The 19216-nt window shown below is 47.8% G+C and overlaps 1 protein-coding gene across 1 annotated transcript in view; it reads left to right on the top strand.

Annotated features, from left to right (window-relative positions):
• Positions 1-3650, top strand: part of MRPS6 (mitochondrial ribosomal protein S6) — a gene marked incomplete at both ends in the record, with an annotated part of 55623 nt that extends 51973 nt beyond the window's left edge. The window contains one exon of the mRNA XM_080696778.1: positions 3458-3650. Within this exon, the coding sequence (XP_080552904.1) occupies positions 3458-3650 (193 nt within the window). The remainder of the gene's footprint in view (positions 1-3457) is intronic.
• Positions 3651-19216: the final 15566 nt, after the last annotated feature.

Here is a 19216-nt window from a genome sequence, read left to right as displayed (position 1 = left end):
CTGCACAGAGCAGAGGTTCTGCCAGCCTTCGTCCTGTTCTCTGAAGCTCTTAAAAGGTGGGAAGCCCTTTGAAAATTAGTGTGGCGCACGATTTCTTGTTGAGTTCTAAAATGCGAGGTTTCTGATAGATCTAGACTCTAGCTGCCACCCTTGGCTCTTGGTGCCCTTGTCACAGTATAGTATCCAGAAGTTCAGATACCAGAATGTTTTTTTCAGATTGATCGTAGCAGCCAGGTGGTGGTGTGCACCTGTAACCTCAGTACTTGGGAGGCCGAGACAGGAAGATCACAGATTTGTGGCCAGCCTCAGCTGCTTAGTGAGGCCCTCTGCAACTTAGTGAGACCCTGTTTCAAAATAAAGAATAAAATCAGGCCGGGGTGTGGCTCAGGAGTAGAATGCTACCCCCCGCTCCCCAGCTCAATCCCCAGAAAAACACACATTCTTGATTGTAGCAATCGCTTTCCCACCAGCAGTGTGTGAGAGCTGTAGTTTCTCCCTGTCCTTCCCAGCACTTTGTGTGTGTGTGTATGTGTGTGTGTGTCTGGGGATGGAACCCAGGGGCATTTGACCTCCGAGCTACATCCCCTGCCCTATTTTTTTTATTCTTTATTTTTTTTAAATATATATATATTATATATATATATAATATATATATATATATATAATATATATATATATATATATATTGGTGGTACTGGGGTTCCTGGAAGCCCTTCTACCTCCGGGCTACACTCCCAGACCTATTTTTTTAACTTTATGTGGAAACAGGGTCTCTTAAGCCAGCGAGGCTGGCTCCGAACCAGCGCGATCCTCCTGTCTCTGCCTCCCAAGCGCAGGGATTACAAGCATGCGCCACCACGCCCGGCTTATTCTTTATTTTGAAACCAGATCTCACTGAGTTGCAGGGGGCCTCACTAAGTAGCTACGGCTGTCCGTGAACCACGATACTCCAGTCTCAGCCTCCCGAATGCTGGGATTACAAGCATGCGCCACCACACTTGGCTTTTCCCTGCACTTTTTATGGCCAGTCTTTGTAATTGTATGGTGTTTCTTAGAATTCTTTGGTGGGTGGTGGTATATGGAAAGCGTTGTTTAGAAAGACCAGGAGGACTGATTGACAGAGGATTGAGTTGGTTGTTGGCATGTGCAAGCATGCTTTCTCTTAGAATGTGTTTAGATTCTTAGGCTAGCCCACAAAAGTACCTATGACCTGTGATGTGGTTGAATGGAAAATGGAAGAAAGCAATGCTTGCCTTTAGCAATTGTAAGTAAAACCAAGACAGCTTCTCTGGGGAGAGCAGAACCTGCCGTGGACTTGCTGGGAGGCACTTGGGACGCCTCTAGGGCTGGCAGTGGGCAGCCCCAGATGGGCCAGGCTCTTGCTGAGCACGTCCCTCCACATCACCTTGTGTGCTGCCTGAAAGTACCAGCACAAGACTCTAATTGGAATAAAGAGAGATAAAAGGCAAGGAAGAGGAAACTCACAGGAATGTGTTTGTGTTCAGAGGCAGACCACCCACTGCTGATGGAATATGTGGGAATGTTAGTGGACAGAATAAGGTCCTAACTCCTCCTCGTGGTCATTGGAAGGACATTTTGAATAATGAGTAAGTGACTAGATTTGTAAGAAGTGCTGGGGTTGTATTGGGTGAGAGCACCTGACCCGCCACCAGGTGGCCAAAATGAAATCTCTGGAGGGCCAGGGAAGCGAGTGGATCAAGGCTGCAGTTGGCTTGGAAGGGGTCATTAGAGGCTGGTCACACTTTTAGGCTCTACTCCCAGGCCTTGTCTAAGGCGACCAATAGTTAAATGTGAAAAAATGAGCAGGTCGGTATTTAGGTGGCTACAACCCCATTGTCTGGAGTAGACATAAGTGGAAGTAAGCCTTGTAGAGTCTGGCCAGGTTAGCGTGTAGTTTTCAGAATAAGTATGTATGCGTGCAAGTCACTGTCTCCAGAAGCTAGCAACGTGGTGGAGGAATTCACACCACTCCGTTGCATTTCTCAAGGAAGCTCGTGTCCGCTGTAACTGCTCCCTTATCTCCCCTCCCCGCATCAGGTCATTCACCAAGTCCTGCCCACTTGGCTTCCTAAGGACCTTGTTAAAGCCAACAGCTTTCTAGTGGTGTAATTCAGATATAGTGAGCTGTGTATATTTATGTATACAGTTGTATAAGGTCTGACCTATGTATACACCCATGAAATCACCGCAGGCAAGACAATGAACGTTTGTCCTCCTGGCCCCTTCTGCCTTTTGTGATCCCTCCTTCCTCTCCACGCCAAGCAGCCACTGACCTGCTTTATTTCATTTCGGATTTCCCAGAATCATGAGTAGATGGAGTCAGACTCTGTATACCCTCTTTACCCCAGGTTCTTCGTCTGGCGTGGCTGTCTTCATTCTCATCAGCGGGGTGTCGGGCCTGGCTTCTTTGCTGCTGGGTTGCACACCATCATGTGCTCCCCAGCTGGCATTTGGGTGGACGTGTCTGTCTTTTCCAGCTTGGGTGGTTAAAGTCGAGACACACCTGCTGTGTGGACCCATGCTCCAATTTCTCTTGGGAAAATACCTAGAAGTAGAATGGCTTGATCAGGATGGCTGGGATGTGTAACTAGTTAAGAAAATGCCAGAATGCCTTTCCAAGTTGGTTGTAGTATTTGCATTCCCACCAGCAGTGTAGGAAAGCTCCAGTTTCTCTGCATTTTTGCCAATACCTTTTATGGTCAGCCTTTTTAATTTTAACCATTCTAGCAGGTATTTCTTTGTGGTTTAATTTTCATTTCACTAACATGGTTCTTAACCATGGCATATTCCAAATTAAACCATACAAGGTGGCTTAAACCTTTAGAACCTAGAGGAGAGGTACACATGAAGCTTGGGTCTTCTAAGACCAGTGAGCTGCCCAGGGTGCCCACTGGCCTCAGCGTCATCTGAGTAGATGAACGAACATTCATGTTCTCACCCAAGTTCAAGTTTTCTTTTTGTTCCTGGTCAGTTTTTGAACATATAGAATAGTCCTATAGAAGCATCATCCTTTTGAAAATCTTTTTTCTTATTTGTGAAGATGCTTACTCTGTTTTTGTAGGTGTATTAAGTCACGTTGTAAAATCCTAATTAGAAGACTGCCTCATCTTTTTTCACAACAAACATCAAGTGATGGTTTTAAAAAATTCAGTCTTATTGATGGACTGGAAAATTCTGCCTTTGCCCCCATAATTTGACCAGACATTCTAGTGTTTGCTGCCAGGTGACCTCATGGAGGGAAAGGCCACACGAAAGGCAGTGTGGGTGAGTCGCTGCACTCTCTCCGGCTGACGGTTTCTGTTTTGACGAAGGGGGGTGTGTGTGTTAGTGAGTAGCTGATATGTGTCTGAGAAAGGCAAAATGAAAACACTGATCAAAATAGTAGAATTGATATGTTTCAGAATTCAGGAATTCACAAGTTTTTATTTTATTACAGGTATTTCTTGGTGGATTTTTATGCACCAACGACAGCTGTGGAAAGCATCATGGACCACTTGTCTCGAGACATTGATGTGATCCGACCGAGTGTCATGAAACACCCCCTGACCCAGAAAGTGAAAGAGTGTGGCGGCATCGTCCCCGTCCCACTCGAGGAAAAATTGTATGCCCCCAAGAGGAGGGATAAGTGAGGAGAGCTGCCAGGCTTGCCTGCGCTTGGTCCCTCGCCCGAGCAGCGTGGGTGAGCAGGTGGCTGCCTGGCCTCTCTCGAGTGTGCTGCGGGCTGGGTTTTTCTAGGGTTAGCTCTCAATCCCCTTTGTTGTGAGAGACAGGAGGACCGCTCATGGAGAGCTGCGCTGTGTCTGTGGTACAGGCAGACCGCGCCTTTTCAATACTACAGTTTGTCAGTGAGGGCATTCTTCTTGCACTAGTAACACAATTTTGAAGATTAAAACAGAACAGAACGGCCTTGGATTGTGAGCTAGTCATTCAGACTGTGTAACCATGCAAAAATAAAAACCAAAGACCTCTGTATTATGTGGTTAACTTTTGATCAGTAATACCCTTTACCAACTCTGCAGGTGTGTTGCCTCGTCACCTGCACAGAGCAACATGGCCCAGCCCCGAGGCTCCCGCTGGCTGGGTGCTGCAGAGATCGCAGGGTGTGGAGGGGCTGAGGGTCGGGGGCTGGACAGGCTGTTTCGACACCCTTGGGATTCTACAAATTGGCAACCTTTTTCTCCTCCACGTGGGTGCTGGTCCTTGTAGAGGGACGTGTGTGTTCAGGGGTCGCTGGATGACTCCATGAGGGCTGAGGAGGGGGCTTTTTTCTGGAATTGTCATGTATATCTCATCCTCAGTCTCCCCAGGGCTGGGGCTGATGAGTTGGAACAACCTGGGCAGCCCTGCAGGAGGTTCTGTTGCCATCACAGGCAATGGCGCTCCTGGGGAAGCACGAGGTGCTAAAACTCATGGGGAATGATAGTTTATCAGCCTACCGACCTAGAGCAGGAAGAGCAAGTCTGAAGGGCAGCGGTGGTGCGGGGCCAGGAGGAACTGTCCAGTCCAGGGCTCCCTCCCTGTACAGCTGTCTCTGCGCTGGGCCTTTCGTTCTGCCACTTTGCTTATTCTTAAGAGCACAGACAACCAGACAGTTGTTTGTCCAACTTCAATTTCCTGTACAAAATCTCTTTGAAGAGCAATAGTTGAGTAGAGAGGGTCATTAAGAAATGTAGCCCGAAAATAAAAGAGGATTGAATTATCTGGGAAAAGGCGCTATTTCATTAGGAATTTCCTGTCCAGGGCTTCACCGGGCTCCCTACAGCACATGCTCGTTCACCAGGAAGTCCCGCCCTAGAGTGCTTTCACTGGGGTGCTGTCCTAGGAACGCTTTCTACCTTTCTTGAAGTTTCAACACATACTGCACACTCCATGTACTGTCTGCTAACCTCATCTAGTCTTGCGAGCCCCTTGAGGTAACATTGTTAGCCCTGTGTCTTGACCCAGGTTGGACCTCGATCCCATAGCTATTGGGTGACAGCTGGGACCCTAAACTGGGGACTCCGTCTTGCCATCCCATAACACTGAGGTGTCTTCTCGCTCAGGTCAGCGAGGCTCTGGGCGTCTGGGGTGGCTGCTCCCACCCAGGTCACTGTATCTGTCCTCGCGCCTGGGTGTAGCACTTGCTGGTCCCTGAGAAGGCAGGTGACACCACACCACCGCGTTCAGAAACGCGGGGCACGGTTAGCATTGGGAAGGAGGCTGACCGAGCAGGACAGCTGTGCACCATGCCACTTCCTGCCCTTGAAGCTCTAAAGTGAAGCTACCGCCCTCTGCTCCGAGTGCCCAGTAGAAGCCGGACCCTCAGCAGCTTATCGTTTCCACCGTCGTGTGATCAGCTGTCAGAGCCCCACATCCAGTCTTCCTGCCCAGGCTGGTGGCAGCTCGAGGGGCTCTCATATCAGCCCCGTCCGTTAGTGAGTCATGAACAAAGTGCTAATGTTCAATGAGGACAGGGACTGGGAGCCGACCACCAGGAAGGCAGACAGAGCATGCGTGGTGCCAAACGGGAAAGACCTCGTGTTAGCTAACTTTTCATTGTTTATACCAGAATGCCGGTCAGGGTCAACTCAGAGGAGGAGAGGTTGATTCACGGGTTCAGAGGGTCAGTCCAGAGTTGGCCTGCTGTAAGCCAGAAACACCATGCCAGCAGGGTGTGGCAGGGCACAGCCGCTCAGCTCAGGAGAACCAGAAGCAGAGAGGAGAGAGGAAGTGGGCGGGACGGAGACAGGTACAGTCTCCAGGGCCATGCCCAGTCACCTGCCTCCTCCAGGCCATGCTCCTGAGCTGCCCACAGTTACCAGCTGGTCAGTGTATGCAAATTACCAATTCATACACGGATTTACCCGCTGATGAAGTTAGAGCCCTGACTCAGTTATTTTGCCTCTGAACATGTCTGCATGGCTAACGCATGAGCTCTTCTGCGGGACATCTCGTCTCCTTCTAGAATCAGTCTTTGCTTCATCTGACCCAAGAAACTGGTCTCTGGGGCATGCCTCAGGGAAGTGGCCCTTGTGAGATCTATGTCATGGACATGGTCCCTCAGCAAACCCTGGACCATGGAGCAAAAGGAAGGACCATGAAGCCTAAGCCAGCCTTTCAGATGTGTGTGGTACTGGTGACTGAACTCCGAGCTACACCCCCAGCCCTATTCTGTTTTTTTATTTTGCAATAGGATATTCGGTTGCTGAGGATCCTGCTAAGCTGCTAAGGCTGGTCTTTAACCTGTGATCCTCCTGTCTCAGCCTCCCAAGTACTGGGATTAGGGGTGTGCACCACTGTGCCTGGCTGCCTTTCAGATTTTTACTGAAAGAGCAGATTTACATTGATAGAGGTGAGGTATTTGGTTAAAAGATCGGAGGGCTTTGAAGCCTGAGCCGTGCTTTTCTACTTCTACATCCTGCTGGGTGTGGAAAATCAACCCCAGCTCCCCGAGGGTACAGGACAGTGCGCCCGGCCAGAGCTCGGTGTGGACCATGTTCCTTTCTGTCCTCACAGCTTCTTGAGGCGGGCCTACTTGTTTTACACATAAAGCATCAGAGGCTTGAAGAAGCTAAGTAACTCATCTAAGGCCACGAAAGGAGGACTTGGGATCGGGAGCCTAGTTCCAGAGGCCACTTTAACCTGCTACACCCTCCTAGAGGTGGACGCTGCTGGCCTGGTAGCTCAGGTCTTCAAAGGGCAGGCCCGAGAGCAGTAGAAAATGTGTTTTCTGGAACCCAGGCTTCCTTGTTGCACGATTCTCCCTGCTCCGTGATTCCTCACAAAGCTGTCTTCTTTCCACATTGGTCCTGGGCAGTATTTAAAGAACTCACATGGCAGATGCTCCTTGGGTAAGGTACCAAGTTGTAGCAGGCAGTGCCCCTCACCTCCAGGCACTTGCCGATGGGGGAGGTGGAAACATTCAGCTCCCTAAAACAGTTACAGGCTTAATAAAAAAACAATTGAGATTCAGACCAAGTGCTATGGAAACGTGCGGATTCATTAGTGCTTGGAATGGGAGTGGGACTGGGATGTTTTCCAGCAGAGCTGGCGTTTGAACCAACACGTGGATTGCTAGTGTGGAGCTGGTTGGTGGGGGGACTGGAGGGTGGCAACGCCACAGTGTCTCGGGAGCTCCCGGAGCAGGCAAGTGTGGTGTGGTGTGGTGTGGGAAGGAGCTCGAGTGTGCGAGCCACTGGCTGTCTCTAGATGGGAGCCTAGGAAGTCAGCTAGGGTCCAGGTCACCCAGCTGCTGAGGCTTTCTTGAGGGATCACTTCAGAGAGCCAAGGGTGAATCCTGTCCAAAGGGCTGAGATGAGGTTCTCAGATGTCCACAGGTGGGCAGAGCAGCTCTGAGTGGACATGCCTGCTCAGTGAGCCACAACTGAACAGAGTGTGCTTTGAAGTGTGAGTGGGAGCCTTGGAGAAGGACAGGTCCTTCTTTGCTTGGTCTGGGTTTTTGCCATTTGCGTTAGGAGGCTGAGCTGAGAAATGACTGCCCCTGGAGGGGCCTTGGAATGCTACCTGTGGGTCTCTGCCCTGTCTTCCCGCACCTGGGAACTGGCAAGTCAGGTGTTGCTGGGGAGTCTCCAGGGCGATTTGTGGGATTCTTGAAAAAAAATTCAGTGGTAGGATGAGCATAGAACTACGTATGGGTCAGACACCTGCTCCCAGGCCCCGGCTTTGCCATCTATCAGCCACTTGATCAAAGACAGTGTCTTCTGTAGCTTCAAGGTCCTTGGATAGAAAAGGTCACCAGCGAGCCAGATGGCCTTGACGCCCCCGCCCCCAACCCATACCTGCCTAGTGTCAGGAGGACTTATTCTGCCTGTGGTTCCCAAACTTGGTAGTGGCTTAGGGCAGGGAGGTGGGGCAAGGGTTAAGAGAAGCCCAGAGGCTTATTCCTTGTACACTTTTATCTTCTGATAAACAGCTGTTTTCTTAATAACCTGCCAGTGGGCTCTGTGGGTCTGCCTGTGGCTCTAATTTTAAACAGCCTAGGCACTGTACTTCACGAGAACACAGCAAAGTACGGCAGAGGTCAGTACAGTCATTCACCGCACTCGGATTGCCAGCATTCTTTGTACTCTGAAAACTGAAGCTTTAACAGACGTGGACTTGGAGCCAAACATAGGCAAGAGCCATTTTGATAATCCCCAGGAGGAAAAAAGTGTCGCAACCAAGGAGCCCAGGGGTAGTGGTGAAGACGAGTTTTTGGAGAAGCACAACCTTCAAAACCAACCTCTGGTGTTTGTAGTGACAGCAGCAGTATCCATAGAGCCTTGTCCACTCTATGTTCCCCGAACCCAGTGACACTAGAAATTCTCTGGCTCTAAACCTCATCTCCAAAGTGCTGTAGTTTCTGCAACCCAAAGTGGTTGCAGAGGGTATTGCATCCAAACCCCGGCACCAGGACCACCGGCACCAGCACACTTCCCAGAGATTGGCCCTGACACTGGGCCATTGGGAGTGGAGAAGACAAGGGTGCACTGTTAGCAGCCACTGGTAGAAGTAGTGATTATGCAGAATGGACCCTTGACTCCTTTGTTCCCTGTAAGTGGGAGACTCCATTGTTCCCATAAATTTATTGAGCTAAGTGTTGGGACTTGGCTGTAGGCCTTTTTGTTCAAATGGATCCCAAAATGAAAGCACCTTTTTGTGGGAGATTAAATATTCTCTTGATCAGTACTGCCAGTCCTCATTATCGGCAGATTCTATAGTTGCAATTTTGATTACTCACTAAAATCCACTTGTAACCCTAAGAGTGTGTGTGTGTGTGTGTGTGTGTGTGTGTGTGTGTGTGTGGTCAGTCACAGATGTGCAAAGTGGGAAAACCAATTTGAAGTCACCAACATGTCTGTTCCCACCCAAAGTTGAACAAAGTCAGGCTCTACTTCTTGTTTGAGCTCTCCTATGTGTCTCCCCCCATCTATTTAGTGCCATGGATTTTATACTTTCATTTCCTTGTTTAAAATGGGCCCCACGTGACGTATGGTGTTCTGAGCCCAAGACGGCTGAGGTGACTTGGAGAAAATACGTAATGGGTCAGCTTTGCTCAGGCACGAGTTATAGTGCGATTGGCCTTGAGTTCAACATTCCTGAACCCATAGTATATAGTAAATACGATCTCCCTAAAAGAAGCACATGGAGCAGGGCCATACATGTATTGATGGGTTAACATAAGCACTGTGACCAGAAGCCAACCATGTTTCCCCTCCAACCAATGATTCGATATTCTAAAATTTAGTGCTCACAGTGATTTAATGCAACACAACCATTGCAAATAACAAGAATGGGCTGCATTTGACTCTGAAATTTGTGCTTTGTTTTTCTGCTGAGCCTCCTTGACATCTTTACATAATTCTCCAACACTGTTGTTCTCATTCTGCTTGTCTGTCCATCTTCCCCATCCTGCCTCTTTACAGCCACGTGTTTTCATTCCCCACCACCAATGCCTATCCATGAGGGAGCCAGGAGCCATCTCTTTGAAAGAACACTTAGCAGGTCCCTCGGTGGCAGGGTTTGATGACGTCGCCAGAAAGCAAAAATTGTGATAGGAAGAACCAGTACAAAAAAAAAAAAATAGAGCCAGTGCACAGCACTCCACTTACCTTTCCGCCTCAGAGGCAGGAAGGTTTGGTAGCGTTTAATGAATGAAGCCCGTGGCAAAGGCTAATCCAGTGAGTAGTAGAGCAACTCCACCTCAAGCTGTGCAATAGCTCAGGGGTTTCAAATACGCTCCAAAGAAGATCCCTCCTAATTATAACAACTGTGAGGTGTTGCTCGCATAGCACAGTCACAAGGAACTCAGCAGATCTAAATATAATAACATTAAGTTATTTAGGTAAAATGCTAAGGAGGTCTCCCTCTGCCCAATGCCCCCTTATGCCTAATGACATGGTTTGAGGTTAAGTCTATTTGGTGAAGTGTGCTGCTTTGACAGTAACCATCCCCATCTCGAAGCCCCGGTCTTACTCTTGTGTTCTTTCATAAAACTTGCATCTGGGTTGAGGAACCAGAAATACTCTAACTTTTAAGACATTTTAACATGCCTCCAGCCAGGCGTGGTGACGCATGCTTATAATTCCAGCATTTGGGAGGCTGAGACAGGAGGATTGCGGTTCGTGGACAGCCTCAGCTACTACTAAGTGGCCATTTGCAAGTTAGTGAGACCCTGTTTCAAAATAAAGAATAAAAAATAGGGCTTTGGGTATAGCTCGGAGGTAGAATGCCCATAGGTTCCACCCTCAGTACTGCAAAAACAACAAACAAACAAAAAACATGCCTCAAAGTACTGAAGACAACAAACTTAAGGTCCTTCCACTCCCCTCAAATAGATACTGTATTTTTTTCTGCTTATGCTTTATATCTTTTATTTTAGTGAAATAGTGTGAACTATGTAATGATGTGAGATTACAGTGCATCAATAAAAGTATTTAAAAATGAAATTGTTCACTATTATTGAAATCCTTTGGACCCCTTTCATCCTTTCCTCACTTCCTTATAGATAACCATCATTCTAAGGTCAGTATCATTTTTACCCATGTTTTATACTTTCATATATATACATATATATCTATACTTATATACTTTCATACATATGAAAGTACAAAACATGAATATTCATATATACCTATATAACCATCATTCAACATATATAATCATTCTAAGGTCAGTATTTTATCAGTTTTATGCTTTCAAATATACATCTATACTTTCATATATATATACTTTTATATTCATATGAGTATATAAAACATGGGTATTCGTATATGCTTTTATGCATGTACATATACAATTCATAACACTGCTTTATGGATTTTAACTAAATAGATTCGCGGTAGGTAGCCTTCAGCAATGTGCTCTGTTTTCATTCACACAGTCATTTTGAGCTCCGCCCCGTGGATACTTGGGGACGAGGTCACTGGCTTCATATCGCAGTTGGTCCCCTTGCCTGTTAACAGGCACGCCTGATTTGATGGCCTCCTCTGTGATGCTGTAAAGAACTCACTTGTAGATGGCCGCTAGGACCCACGTGCAGGTTCTCAGTAGAAGCTGAGTTGCCGACGCATTGGCTATTTTTATTTTAAGTATGTATTGACAAACCTCTCTGACACTATTGCTTTGATTTACACACCCACAGCAACATTTGAGAGTTCCTGTTTCCAGTCACCTCTTCCTGTTTCCAGCCACCGCTCCATTCGTGGTATTATGTTTTAAAAAACCCACCAGTGTATGAGTGGCAAGCACTGTCTCTTTTTAAACTTGCGTTTCCTCTACTGTTAAGCATGAACTTATTTTCATGGTAACAGTGATTCTGTCCCCCCCCCCCGTTAATTGCTTTTAATTGCTTGTTTATATACTTGGCTGACTTCCTTCCTGGATTATCTGTCATTTTTCCAATTTAAGAAAACAGGCAATGTTTAATATCCAAGTGGAGTTCAGAAGAGGGTATAAGATCACAGCCCTGCCTCACCTTGCTACTGAGGAGGAGGCCCCAAGTTCTGTGTGCTTTTGGAAGCACCCCTTTTCACCCCTATCTACCCTGATCCCATCACTTACCTATAGTGTGGCTCCACCATCTGCCTTGAGACATCTGGGAGTCATAAAGCAGCACCTTTTATCCCTTGTGTGTGTGGTACTGGGGATTGAACCCAGGGATGTGCTACCATTAAACAGGGTCTTGCTAAATTGCTGAGACTGGCCTGGAACTTGCGGCCCTGCTGCCTCAGCCTCTTGCGTAGCTGGGATTACAGGCACTTGACTTGCCTTTCATTCTCCTGCCAAGGGTCATCATGAGAATCCCAGGATTACAGATTACCCCTCACCCTCAGCACCCTAGTCCCTACTCAGCGTGACACAGTCCAGCCTTGACCCCTCTGCCTCTCCAGTCCTCAAACCTATTATCAGTGTCCCCAGTCAGCAGCCAAATTTCTGATCTCCTCCACCTCTTCAATAAACACATCCTTCCTCCTGTTGTCCCAGCTGAAGCTGGGATCTCAGGCCCCTGCTTTCCCCATAGCCCTCTCAGTAGTGGCGCTTTTCTTTCCCAGGACCCTTTTCCCACTAGGCCTGGAGGTGGGGCAGGCACCTCCTTGATCCTATGCCCCATGCAGACCATTCATTACCCCTCTGGCCATTCTAAGACCCCCCCCCCGGCCCGTACCTCATGCCATTGGCCTACGCCATTGGGTGCAACCATCATGTAAGGACCCCAGGCCACCTCCTCTCATACCTCGAAGACGTCACCTCCTGTATGCTGTCGCTCTTTCCAATCTAAGCTCCTGACTCTGGGCGATTTCAGTTACACATTTAAGTGACCCTTTCCAATAATCTGTTCTCTTAGCTACCTGAGCTCCCCTCGTCCACCCTGCCATCCTCCCTACCTCAGTCCCCCAAGCCCTGGTTACACCAATAGCTACATTATCTTTATTATTTTTAATTTTTTAATTTTTATGTGGATCATATTGGAAATGGCATACATTCAGACAGTACTTGGTGCCCCTCCGCTTCCCTTTCCCCCCTCCCAACAATGAGTGTCCAGGTTGACCATTGCTACATTCATACTTTTACACATATTCGAATGTAGCTCCTCCATCAATCAACCTGAGCCTTCTTCCTCTCCTACTCTTCCTTTCTAGCTTTGCTGAGGTTTCCCCTCCATTGTCTGGAGTCCCTCTGGTATCCCTAATACTCCCTAGTTTGGGCATATTAGAGGAAACATATGTCCCTTTCTCTTTCTGTGCTTGGCTGATCTCACTTAACATAATGTTCTCCAGGTCTTTCCATCTTCCTGTGAATGACATGATTTAGTTCTTCTTTATGCTGAGTAGAATTCCATTCTGTGTATTTCCTATAATTTTGCAATCCATTCATCTGTTGATGGAGACCTAGGTGGTTCCATATTTTGGATGTTACGAATTGTGCTGCTATGAACATGGGTTCACATATGTTATTGTAGTTCTCTGATTTCAACCCCTTTGGAAAGATACACAGGAGTGGTAGAGCTGGATCATATATGGTGGATCCATTCCCAGTTTTCTAACTTAACTTCCTTGATCCCTTCTTGTTAAGTATCCTCAAACTCTTCCTGTGGCTGGAAAGCGCCATCTCTGTGGACCAACATGGCCACTATCAGCAGGTGCGCGGGCCCTTTGTGCTCCCTGCACAGCGGTGCTTCCCTGGCCCATGGATTCTCTAGCTTCTCAGGTAAATAGCTCCTTCTTTTCCCACTCTGCAATCTTCCAGTCCCTTTCAGCCCCCGTTTCACCCTCAGTTGATGACCCTGCTTCCTCTTTTACTGGAAAAAATAAATAAATAAATGTAATCAGATGAAAAGTTCCACAAATGCTCAGACCACATCCGCCGTCCTTGTATCTGTAACTGCAGCCTCTGTTTTCCCTCCTGGATGAACCCAGGATGTTCCAGGGGGCTCGTCTCCCTGGTGCCCAGAGTTCTGTTCTTCATATCAGTTGTCCCTCTGCCATCGGCATCCTAAACCTCCCCATCTTCTAGTCATTAGTTAATTTTTCCTGGTGTGTGTGTGGGGAGACACTCTTCTAAAGACTTTATCTATGTTCCTTGTCTGTTTTCTATGTTCTCTCTGCTCAAGTCTTTTTAAAGAAAATAACAGCTAAAAAGAAGCCCATCCTTCTGTTCTGGAGCACATGTGCCGCTCTCCCTGGAGCTCACTCATACCAGGCTTTTGTCCCCACCCTGCTGGCTTGTTTCACGGTCTCCAAGGCCCCGGATCTGAGCCCTCCTTCATCTCTGCTGTCAGCAGCAGCACTTAACACCCTTGCTGCCTTCTTGGTTTGGTGCCGATGGCAGCCCAGACCCTGCTCACTCAAACTCTGGGCTCTTTTTTCCTGGTTCCTTCTCATGTATTAGTGTTGGAGAATCCCAGTCTCAGCTTCCCTAAGGACTTTACCCAGCCTCTGTGCCCCTCATCCCCATACTAGGGATTGAACCCAGGGGCATTCTACCTCTGGGCTACACTTCCAGCTTTTCTTTACTTTTATTTTGAAACAGGATCTTGCTGAGTTCCTGAGGGTCTTGCTAAATTGCTGCGTCTGGCCTAAAACCTGTGATCCTCCTGTCTCAGCCTCCTGTGTACTGGGATTACAGACATGTGCCACCATGCCTGGCCAGACTCTGGTTTTAAATAGCATTTATGTATATTCTGACACTCCCCAATTTGTCTTTGGCCAGTGTTTCTTCCTGGGCTGCCCGAGGTGTCTCCAGCAGACCGTCTGCATCTTCCCTTGGGAACCTGACAGGCATCACAGCTTCACTTCTCCACAACTTCAGCTCCTGCCTCCTCCCCAGCCTGGTCCTCCCAGAGTCCTCCTGCCTTCCACTGGCTCCAGTTCCAAGTCTTGGAGTCCTCCCAGACCCCTTGCTTTCCTTCACATCCCCCAACTGGTCCTCTGAGCAGATCCTGTTGTCCCACCTTTAAAACATATCGGGATCCAACTCCTCCTCCTCTTCTCACCGCCACCACCAGGCTCCAACTGTGTCTTTTCTCTCCTGAACTTTAACAAGAGCCTCTTGTCTTCACTTTCTGGCCACAAAGCGCATTTCAGGACTTGCTGTTGTGTTCTCCCACCGACTGAGCGAGTTTCTTTTCTGGATAAATAAGTCACAGTTGATGGGTCCATTCCATGTCGCCTCCTACACCCATCTGAATGGCTGCAAAGGCTGGGATGGAGACTGGGAGTGGCCTTCAGGTTGAACTGGGCTTGCAGAGATGGCGACAGTCAAGTGCTATGAAGAGTGAGGCTGCCTTGGGCAGGGGTAGAATGTGGGACCCCTGGGCGTCCACCCGTGTTCTGTGTTCATGCGTGGATAAAAGGAGTGTGCACATTATGAAACGGGCTGATCTCTAATAAGGATGGTAATCAGGAGGAAAGCCCCAAATGCCAAACACCTGCATGTGAGTGGCAGTTGCCCCTGGGGAGTGTGATAATAGGTAATTTTAATTTTTCCTTTTGTGTCAGCTACAATTTTTAATTCTTAAGAACAATGACCATGTGCTAGAGAACACATTAGAAAAAAATCAATAACAAGGAAGAAGGACTGCGCGAACAAAATCCTATGAGAAACAACCTCAGGGTCACCCCCACGAGCCTTCCTCTGCTGCAAACACCAGAGTGACGCCGGGCTTTAGTTGGAGAAAGCTAATGTGATTTGGAAGACAGCACGCCTGGCTTGTGAAGTCATGGTCCCTGGGGCCTTATTATTCTCATTCTGGTCATAGGAGGGACCCAAGAGGTTCTCTGCAAAGCACAAGTCATAATTAAATTAGGATGATAACAGTTTGGATTATTTCACCTAACAGAAATGATCGCTTAAAAATTGTCTTTAAGTAAGTAAAGAGTTTTAGATGAAGACACTGATCAGTTGTTAGCCATTTTCACAAGGGACAAAGCAAGATGAAATTGATGAAGAGCTCCTTGCAGGGAGGCTGGTGCGACCCTGGCACGAGCAGACCGTGGGCTCTCGGAGTCCTGGGAGGACTAGGTATTGGAGGCACCATCTGTTACAGTGGCTCCAGGGGATACCGCCTGAGCAGGCTGCCAGAAGGTTCCTTGAAGTTCCGAGTCTCTGATGTCTCGATGAAGGTGTGACTCCACCTAATCCACTCTGGTTCTGGAACTCCAGAGCCTGTGTTCCTGGCTAGGACTCCCCTCCAGGGAGCTGGTGGCCATCTGTGATGGAGGGCCTCCAGGACGCCACTCCTCCTGCCCAGCCTCTGTGTGAGGTCCCGCCAGGTGACAGTCACCGTGTGGTCATCCACAGCCCCGAGGGCGAGAGCGATGCTCTGAGCACTCTCTTCTTTCTTTCTTTTTTCTTAAGTTCAGGGAGGAATAAAGTTATAGATCTTGAGATAACTGCTTTAGAACTTTCTCTCTTGGAGGAGTGTTAAGAAAACACTCCTGAAACTTAGAAATGGGACAAAGTGACCTCTCTTCTCAAGGTCATGCTGGGGTCAGGGTCATGCTGGGGTCAAGGTCATGCTGGGGTCAAGGTCATGCTGGGGCAGTGTTTGGAAGGCTCTTCTAAGGATATTTTTATTCTTGAAAATATACTTGCCTGACTTTACTGTTTACCAACAAATACACCCAGACACAGTAAACATACCTGCTAACTTGTCCGCTTCTGTCCCTACGCAAAGACAACCAGCAGGAGTATGCTGTCATGACCGTACATGCATTGACTAGCATCTTACCTGACATTCTAGCATTCTTTTCTTAAAAACTGGTAAAAAAAATTCCACAAATGAGAGCTTCTTTGATATCCTACTGTTTGTTGTTGTTGTTACTAGGAATTTAACTTAGGGGTATTCTACCTTCAAGCTGTAACCCCACCCCCTCCCTTTGTTTTAATTTTTTTGTTTTGAAACAGGGTTTCACAAAGTTACTGAGTCTAGTCTCAAACCTGGGATCCTCCTGTCTCTGCCTCTCAAGGACTGGGATTACAGGTGTGCACCACCACCCCTGACTCACCCTAGTGCTTTAATGAGTTGAATATTCATTTTCTATTTGTATAAGACTCCTATGTTTAACTTTTTTTTTTTTTTTTTTTGAGGTACTGGGGATGGAACCCAGGGCATTCTACCTCCAAGCTACACTCCCAGCCCTCTTTTTTATTCTTTATTTTGAAACAGGGTCTCACTGACTTGTAAAGGGATTCACTAAATAGCTGAGGCTGTCTACACACTGCAATCTTCCTGTCTCCGTTTCCCAAATGCTGGGATTACAAGTGTACACCACCATGCCTGGCTCTGTGTTTAACTTTTGAAACTTGATACGGAGGCAGGAAAGAATCAGGAGGACAATAGCTTTCTGAGCACAACACGTTGCTCATCTATACCTGAGTTTACCGTCATTCCCTGAGGGAGGAAGATGCAGTGGGTCTCACATAATCGGTGACTAGGCAACCTCTTGGTGATCAAGAAGTAATTGGAATTTTCCAGCCTTGACAGCTGAGAGCGAGGTGCTAAGGAGAGGGGAGGGGTGGGGACACTGCCCTTAGAACAGAGGTGACCCTGGGCATTTCTATCTATCTATCTATCTATCATCTATCATCTATCTACCTATCATCTATCTATCTATTTATTTATTTAGCGGGTCTGGGAATAGAACCCAGGGGCATTCTACCTCCAAGCTATTTCTACCCCCAGCCCTATTTTTTATTCTTTATTTTGAAACAGGGTCTCACTAAGTTGCAAAGGGCCTCACTAAGTAGCTGAAGCTGTCCACGAACCGTGATCTTCTGGTCTCAGCTGTGCACCACCATGCCCGGCTGACCCTGGGCATTTCTGACAGCTGTTATGATTAGGATTCTGAGCGGAGAACCCTGATGGATACACAGGTCACACTGGAGAAGATCTCAGGGGTGGAGGAATTCCGGGGAAGGCAAGGTCCAGGTGCGCTGTGGGAGAAGCTGGCTGAAGTGGGCCTGAGTCTCCCTGGAGCAGAGGATGGAGGCAGAAAATAGCTGAGAACTACGGAAGCCACCCTTGGGGGTACAGAACTCTGTCCTCGGGCTGGAGGGCTTGTAGGGGCAAAGAATGATGAGGACGAGGGGAGGGGAGCCACGCAGCTGTGAGGACCGAGGGTCTAGGAGAGAGAGGGAGGGGAGGGGAGAGAGAGAGAGAGAGAGAGAGAGAGAGAGAGAGAGAGAGAGAGAGAGAGAGAGAGGAAGCTGGTGACCACAGGGGCAGACATTTGGGCCACGCCCTGTCATTTTCAGTATGAGAGACAGGAATGAAAGTGGTCAGCCATGGCAGGCCCAGTGACCACAGCAGTTACTTGGGTGACACGGGAGGGTTGAGTGAGGTTGTGGTCTCACTGTCCCAAGGACAGGGAAACCTCAGACAGGGACTTGTACGATGTGGACACTCACTGTAGAACTTTGTCAGGAAGCAGACTCCTGTGTCTCCCAAGGTCCCACAGACAGGGAAATCCCCTAATGCTGGTCCCCACGGGGAGCCGTGGGGCCTCGGGGCCCTCCAGGAGGCGGGGAGCCTCTTTCTCATAAGCACGGTGCGCACTGTGTGGGCCTCTGGTCTTTCTCTCTGAGTACCTCTCAGCCACAGCTGTGAATTCCAGTTTGATCTGTTGTATTTGAGCCTGGTTGCCTGTGATTGTGGTTTTGTTTTAAAAGGGAAGAGGCATGCGCTATCCAACTCCTTTTTTTCTTTCTCAGATGGAGTAATAAAGCTTATAGTGGAATTGCTTCCTTCAACCTCCACCCATTATGGCACATTTGATTTTTATTATTCTACCATCTTGCATTTTGAATTGCACAGGGGAAGAAACACATAAGGAACATTCCCCCCCTCTGCCTTCCTATAGTGGATTTTAGACAAAAAGATGTAGCATCCTTTTAATCGCTTTGTACCATGAGGATTGTTTGCCTATGACCAACAGAATTATACTTTCTATCATCATCATAATTAAGATCATCATCATCTATTTTTTTGTGGTATTGGGAATTGAATCCAGAGGCAATCTACCTCTGAGCTACACCCCCATTATATTTCTTATTTGGAAACAGGGTCTCACTAGGTTGCTGAGAGCTTCACTAAATTGCTGAAGCTGTCTTCAAATCTGTGATCTTCCTGTCTCACCCTCCCAAGTACTAGGATTATAAGCATGTGCCACCACACCCAGCATCAGCATCATCATTATTATTACTATTATTGGTACTGGGGATTAAACCTAGGGACATTCTGCCTCTGAGGAAAACCTCCAGCCCTTTTTGTTTTGAAACAGGGTCTTGCTAAGGATCATACTAAGTTGCTGACCCTGGCTTAGAAACTGAGATCCTCCTGTCTCAGCCTCCCAAGTCCTGAGAGTACAGGTGTGTGCCACTGTCCCCAGCCCCACTTCACACTCTAAAGAACTCTGTGTGAACCTGTCAACTCTGTACCAGTGGGTGTAAGATTCAAAGCGTGAATGTGATGGTTTGTTCCTTTAGTTCTAGCTACTCAGAAGATTGAGGCAGGAGGACAACATGAGCCTAGAGTTCGAGGCCAGCTTGGGAAACATAGCAAGACTGTCTAAAAACAAACAAACCCAAACAAAAACATTCCAAATATAGCCAAGCCGGGCACCACAGCCTGAGTCCATTTCTTCCGCCCTTGGTTGCTCGCTCCAAAGGCGCTGCTTGCTGACCCAGAGCACGGCCATTTGAAGGCTCTCTTTGT

Source organism: Muscardinus avellanarius, assembly GCF_963383645.1.
Source record: "Muscardinus avellanarius genome assembly, chromosome: 5".
Taxonomy (NCBI): domain Eukaryota; kingdom Metazoa; phylum Chordata; class Mammalia; order Rodentia; family Gliridae; genus Muscardinus; species Muscardinus avellanarius.
The sequence above is the reverse complement of the archived record's forward strand: the minus strand, read 5'-3'. Positions and strand labels throughout refer to the sequence as shown.